At 50.9% G+C, this 6804-nt stretch overlaps 1 protein-coding gene across 1 annotated transcript in view; it reads right to left on the reverse strand.

Moving 5' to 3' along the window:
• Positions 1-369: 369 nt before the first annotated feature.
• The window catches only part of C15H22orf46 (chromosome 15 C22orf46 homolog), an 8595-nt gene continuing 2160 nt past the window's right edge, over positions 370-6804 (reverse strand). The window contains exon 2 of the mRNA XM_026782417.1: positions 370-4698. Within this exon, the coding sequence (XP_026638218.1) occupies positions 370-4698 (4329 nt within the window). The remainder of the gene's footprint in view (positions 4699-6804) is intronic.

A 6804-nucleotide genomic window follows, 5' to 3' on the forward strand; every position in this document is an offset into this window, starting at 1 on the left:
TTCAAAAAAAAAAAAAAAAGATGTGAGAGTTAGCCAATAGAACTAATGGCCAAGCAGTAATTCAATTAATACAGTTTTTGTGTGATTATCTCTGGTGTAAGCTAGTGGGCGGGACGGAACAAGGGGCCCGCTCCCTTCAACATTAGGGCTGGTAGTAGATGATACCGCATTGTCCTACACTCTGCTAGCCCTCAAAACTGGAGGACAGAAGTGGAATCCTGTCCCCAGAGAATCCCAAATCCCAAAAGAGAACAGTCGGACAACACACCAAAGCTTCTGCAGCCCTACAGAATCCAAATAACCAATTTATTAGAGGCCCTGGGACAAGGCAGATCACTCTCGTGACTTCTCTGGCAGGCCCTAAGGACTTCAGCCCGTGGCCTGCTTTTTAAGACCACGCCATCTGAGAAAATATCTCAAGTGCCTCACAAAACCAAACTTTTGTGAAACTGCTGGATTTGGGGGTGCCCCATTTGGGTTCCCAGGTGCCTCATGCCCCTCGTAGCTCTCCGTCTGGGAAGCACTTACTCCTGCACAGCACTGTTCTGGTGGTTCACAGTTCCTCTCCAAAGCAGTGGGGGCACTGGTGCCGTCTGCCCTTGTGTATGGGTCACTCACTTTGGAAAGCGGGGTAGGATTCCTCAGCGTAAGAAGGGGGACTGAGCGCTGGGGCTTAGCCGGCTGTGGCGACCGTGGCATCTTGCTCAAGATTGTCATGCTCAGCCTGGCTGCGGAAGAGTGGATATTGTTCTTGAAGCTGGAGACACGTGCAGAAGAGGGGAAAGGCAGCTGCCAGGCCCCTCTGCCCTCTGCAGGTCCCATGCTTCTACTTCTCCAGTGTGGGGGCTGCGGGCATTTGAGTCTGGGGTGCTCAGAGGCTTCCCTTGGTAAGCATTCCTTCTTCCGGTGGTTGTGGCCCTCTGTACAGGATGAGGCCCTCACCCTGCTGGAAGCCCTCTCTTCCTCGTGGGAGACTCGAGGCCTGGCCATTTTTCTGCCCCTGCTGCTCTCAGTGGAAAGCTCTTGGACCTGCCCTGGGCCACACCAACTCTTAGACTCTGCTGCTGGCCTGGGATTCCTCGGAGCAGGGATATTGGTCTTCAGGGCCTCCTCTTGGATCTGTGGTTCTCTTGCGCCCCCTGGTGGTCTGGTTCTCCTGGGTTTCTTAGGTGGCATGGAGCTGCCCCTTGGCTCTGACTTGGGTGGCCTACACTTCTCCAGAGCCTGGACTTGGGTAGAAAGTTTTGAGCTTTTTCTTTCAAGAACTGGACAGCTTTGAGAGCTGCCTCGAGACTCAGGGCCTAACGGGGATCCTTGGGGCTCACAATGCCGTTCCTGCTGCCTTTGGCGATCTTGGTTGGTGCGTACTCCGGGCAGCCTCACGCCAGCCCGAGGCAAAGAGCAAGATTCTAAGAAGTGAAAAAGCAAGTAAGACTCTAGGATTCGTCGAGGGAGGCCCCATCTCAGGTGTGCAATCCTCCTCTTCATAAGGGATTCCAGGAGCAGATGCTTGCTCTTCTTGAGGGCTGGCCCTTTGGGCAGAGCGGTGAGAACAACGGGTGCACTTGCCAGAGCTGGGGCAGCTTGGGAGACTTGGGGACACAGGAGGGAGGGAAAGACAGAGGATGCCTGAGGCTGTGGGTGGGGGTGCTGGCATGTCATGGATGCCTTTCCTGCATCCACCCGCTTGTCCCTTTCTTGTCTTTGAGATCCAGGTTGGGCCCCCTGGGAGCTTTCAGTGACCCGACCTCTGTGCTTCCAGGCAGGGGCTGTGCCCTGGCTACTTAGATGTTCTTCAGGACAGGGGACAGAGTCTACATTTCCACCTAATGGCTGCTTGTGCCTAAAAATGAGAGAAGCTGGCTGAACCAAGCTGTACTTCCTGCCCGTGGGTCCCACTGTCGCAGAAGAGTCACCCTGGAGACTGGGCCTGACCGCATCCTTTCTTCTGACATGGCCCTTGCCTCCTCTCCTCCTCACTTGAGACTGTCGTTCAAAATCCTCAGCGCTGCATTTTCTCTGGGCCCCCACATCCTGGGTTTCTGCAGCAGCATCTGGACCCTTGCTCTGGATTCTTTGCCCCCATGTATGAATGTTTCCATCAGTTTCATTACCTGACTGTCTCTGGTCCTGTCCCACCGAGGCGTGGGTCTCTGGGTCACTATCACCCGTGAAATTTTTCAAGTTTCTCTTCCCTTGATTTTGAATTTCTGCATCATCCCCGTCTCTGAGATTTTGCTGGGTCTTCCACTCAAACAAGTAGGTCTGTCCATTAGCTTCATTTAACACTCTCTGATTCTTTCCGCTGGCTCTCTGGATCTTTTTGCCATCCTCGCCTCCAGCCTCTCTCCAGTTTTTCTTCTCCAGCGCCCCATTTTCTGAAGCATTCTCTCCTCTACCCTGCTCCCAGCTCCTCCACCTGGTAGAACAGCTCCCTCCAGTTTCAGTCAACTGTCCCTGGCTCTCGCTTTCGAGTCTCTGGGTCTTTACATGATCATCTCCAGGTTCTCTCCGGTTTCTCTTCTCTGGAGCCTGCACTTCCGCTCCATCCTCACGTCCCACCTGCGTCTGGATATTTGACTCTGATGAATGGGTGTTTGTACCCATGTTACTTCCTAACCCGGTCTGGCTCTCTTTCGTGGCTGCCTTGGTCTCTGTACCTTCCTCTCCTCCAGCTCCTCGCGGGAGTCTCATTCCTTGTGTTAGAACTTCTGCACCATCCTCATGCCCAGCCTTCTCTGCCTCCTTGTTCCCTGCTGTGTGGGTTGTATCATCAACATGATGACTTGATTTTTCTTCCCAGTTCTCTGCCTCTGGTATCTGCTTATTTACACTCTTGTTGTCTCGTGTCTGCTCCTGATTCTTCTGTTTTGGTATGTGAATCTTTTTATGAACTCCATTTCCTAACTGATCCCGATTTTCTTCCCCAAGTGTCTGGGGCCATGCTTCATCCTCTCCTTTAGCCCCTCTCGGGTCTCTCTCCCCTGGTGCCAGCTCATCCGTCCCATTTTCCTTGCCAGTCTTTCCCTCGTTCTTGCTCTCTACTGGACAAGGCTCAGTTTTACCTCCGCACTGACCCTGATTCTCAGCCTCAGGTGTCAGGCTCCCTGCCATGTATTCCCCTCCAACCCGATCCTGATTCCCCCAACACGATATCTTGAGTCCTCTGTCCATTGCAATCAGCACCAGGCTCTGGTTTCCCCAGCACGAGGCCTGGAGCACCACCCAGTCCTCTTCTTTTATCTCCTTGAGCTTCTTCAGCCCCACCCGAACTTCTTGTCTTGACAGATTCTGGTCCTCTTTTCTAGATACTTGGATCTGCCTGGCGTTTCCTCTCCATCCTTGCTTCTTCCCCGCTGGAGTCTGGACCTCATCCTGAGTTCGAATACATCCCTGTTTCTCCCACCGCAGGGCCTGTGTCTCTTCATTGTCCTGTTGTTTGGCTTCTCTCAGGTTCTCCCTCCCAGATGTCTGGATTTTCACACCAACCTCACCTCCAGTCCCCTTGCTTCTTCCTTCCCCTGTCTCAGTTTCTGTCCCAGTGTTCCCTCCAGTCTGGTCTTGTGTCCCCTGAGTTAGCATTTGGGAGTTCTCATTATTCCTACTTCCGGTCCAGCTCTGTGTGTCCGATCCTTGGTCCTGGGCCTCTGCCTCGTCCTCCCTTCTAGCTTCTTTCTCATTCTTCTTTCCCCTTGCCAGAGTTTCCATAGCATCCTCCTTGTCCTCCCACTCTGGTGTCTGAGTTGCTATGTCAGTTTTACCTCGGAACTGTTCTTGATCCTCTCCCATAAGAGCCTGGGTAGAAGGATTCTTATCCCCAGGCTCCTTGGTTTTCTTCCATACTTCCTCAGTTTGTTCTCTATCTTTGGTTCCCATTTGGTCTTGCTTCTCCCGCCCTGGCATTGAGATCTCTCCATCAGTTTCCATGACTAGTCTCTGGTTTCCACACGCCAGGACCTTGGCCTTCTCCACTCCAAAGTCTACTGGGAGGAAGTCTCCAGATGCTTGTATTTCTGAAGCAACCTCCCTTCTGCTCTCTCTCTTTTTTGTGTATTGTGGAGTAGCTTCACTATAATCTCTGTCTGCTGTCTGGGTTTTACCCTGTGGTTCTGGGGGATCTTGTGGGCTATCCAGAGACTTCTTGGTGGGCAGTTCCAATTGTTGGTTAAGAGGACCAGGCAGAAGCCCTCTGAGGCGGAACTTTGACCTCTGAACTAAAGGGAAGGTTAGAGGGGAGATGGCTAAAGTTGTGGAGGTGAGGTGGTACTTCAGGTTAACAGGCTCTCCTGGCACCACCTTCTCCTGGGAGGGAGCCAGCAGCTGCTCCATTCTTTGGCACATGTCCAGGGAAGGGTGGGCCTGGCTATTGCTAGAAGACCAGGGGACCTGCCATACGTCCCAAGAATTGTCCCGAGGAAGAAGACGAGTGCTGCTTGAAAAGGAAGAGGTGCAAAGCATGGACTCAGAAGAGGTGTGGACAAACCAAGGCAGGTCTTGGCATGAGTTCTGTGGTGACAGTAGATACTGGCTGCCCCACTGTTGTCTGACATTCTTCCTGTATCCCCATCTCTGCTTCTGTGTCCATTGTCGGACAGGAACATCCAGGTCCCTGATTCTTCCAAGAGGAAAGAATTGGGGAGCCATCCCAGAGAAAGCTTCGTGTCTGGTGGATGACACTGCCCATTTCTGCGGTGGCATCTGTAAAAGTGAGGACCGAGATCCTTACAGATCTGACTAAGTGTCCCACTACCCAGATGTAGGTGCTGGTGCTAAGTGGGAGGCACTTCCCATAAGCAAACAGCATGTATTCACCCCAAAATACTGAGGGCTTGCTCTGAGCCAGGCACCGTTCTGTGTGGTGGGTACCAACGTGAATAAGATAAAGTCCATGCTGGGAACCATAATCTAGACATGGAGAAGACAATAAGCAAATACATAACTATCAGGCAAGGGGTGTGGCTCAGTTCATAGAGTCTGTGCCGAGCATGGGAAGAATCTACTCCAATTATCTCTGCACTCACAAAGTAGACAAAGGAGGATCAGAAGTTCAGGGTCATCCTGGGCTACATAACAAGTTAGAAGCCAGCCTGGGCCATATGAGACCCTTTCTTAAACAAAACAAAAATCAATGTTAGCACCCAGAAAAAGCATTTGAATGGAAATAAATGCATAGGAGGGGCTGCAGTTAACTCCGCTAGACAGACGAGTCAAGGAAGGCCTCTCAGAGGAGGTGATATCTGTCTGGAAAACTGAATGAGGTTAGGGGCAAGCCAAGTGACACCAGAGTATGATAGGCAGAAAAGACATTAAGTGTAAAGACCCCGGGAAGAGAGCAAGAAAGATTATGTCCGTAGGACAGCAAAGATGCTCAGTGAGGGCTTCCTGTTGTTCAATGGCACAGCACAATGCCTAGTGTGTGAGACCCTGAGTTCTGCCCCAGCGTTAAAAAACAAGGAAAAAGGGAAGGAGCAGCCATGTGGTCAGAATGGAGCCAGCAACAAGGAGAACCCTGGAAGATGAGGCCAGAGATGGGTGCAGGCTAGACCCTATCAGGCCTTGGAATTGAGGCCAGGGTTTTGGTTTTGTTAGAAGGGAGTGGACTCACAGAAACCACTCTAGCGTTTTATGTAGCACAGAGTTTTTATCTGTTTTGAAGTCTGTCTGGCACACAAGTACGGTGTTGGACAGAAGGTCAGTGTAGAATGCATGTCCTGTGATTTCATGGTTCAAGGTGTCTTTTCAGTGCTGGAATTCGAACCCAGGATCTTCTAGTCCGGTCGGGGTTTTTTTGTTTGTATTTTAGATTTTGTGATAGGGTTTCTCTGTAGCTTTGGGGCCTGTCCTGGAATTCACTCTGTAAACCAGACTGGCCTCAAACACACAGAGATCCGCCTGCCTCTGCCTCCCGAGTGCTGGGATTAAAGGCATACGTCACCACCACCCAATTTAGTCTGGATTTTTGAAGAGTAGTTTTTTGTTTGTTTGCTTGCTTGGTGTGGAGTAAGAGGAGGCAAGGCTTGAAACAGAGTCTATTACTCCTCCTGATCTGCATCCTGGGCCCTGAGTGCTGGGATCACAGGTATAAACCATCATACCCAGTTTGCTTTTTTCTTTTTCTTTCGAGACAGGGTCTCTCTCTATAGCCCTGGCTGTCCTGGAACTTACTGTATGGACCAGGCTTTCCTTGAACTCACAGAGATGCCTGCCTCTGCCTCCTGAGTGCTGGGATTAAAGGTGTGTGCACCATGCCCAGTCTCATGCCTGGTTTTCATTGCTATTGTTTGAAGCCAAATGTTGATGGCCTTGTCAGAGGAGTAGCAGGTGGTGATTGAAGTTCCAGGTGTCAGCCTCCCAGGAGGAAACTCTCTGGTGGGCCAATTTAGGCAAGGCCACGGGACTGCAGACCCTAGAATATCTTTTGCTTCTGTTGTGCCTTTACATGTTTGCTGTGGCTCTCTTTCTCTGGTGTCTAGCATGGTGTGTGTGGATGTGGGAAGATCTCCACTGCCTGTAATATAGTGTGTTCATCTCTTGGAAACATCCCGTTCTACCGGGCATTTTTATCTGGAGATTGTCAAGAAGATGACCCCTCCCTAAACTGTACTGTCTAAATTGATAATAATAATGATAGCCTATAGTTTTGATTAATAAAAATAAATACAAGAATATGTTTCACAGCTAAGGCCTATAAGTTCCACCTCAGGAGCTACTCAGGAGCCAGGCTGACTCTAATTCTCTTAATGCTGAAAAGAGGCAGTCATATGGCCAGGCAGTGGTGGCACACACCTTCAATCCCAGCACTCA

The sequence above is a fragment of the Microtus ochrogaster genome, chromosome 15 (assembly GCF_000317375.1).
Source record: "Microtus ochrogaster isolate Prairie Vole_2 chromosome 15, MicOch1.0, whole genome shotgun sequence".
NCBI classification, from domain to species: domain Eukaryota; kingdom Metazoa; phylum Chordata; class Mammalia; order Rodentia; family Cricetidae; genus Microtus; species Microtus ochrogaster.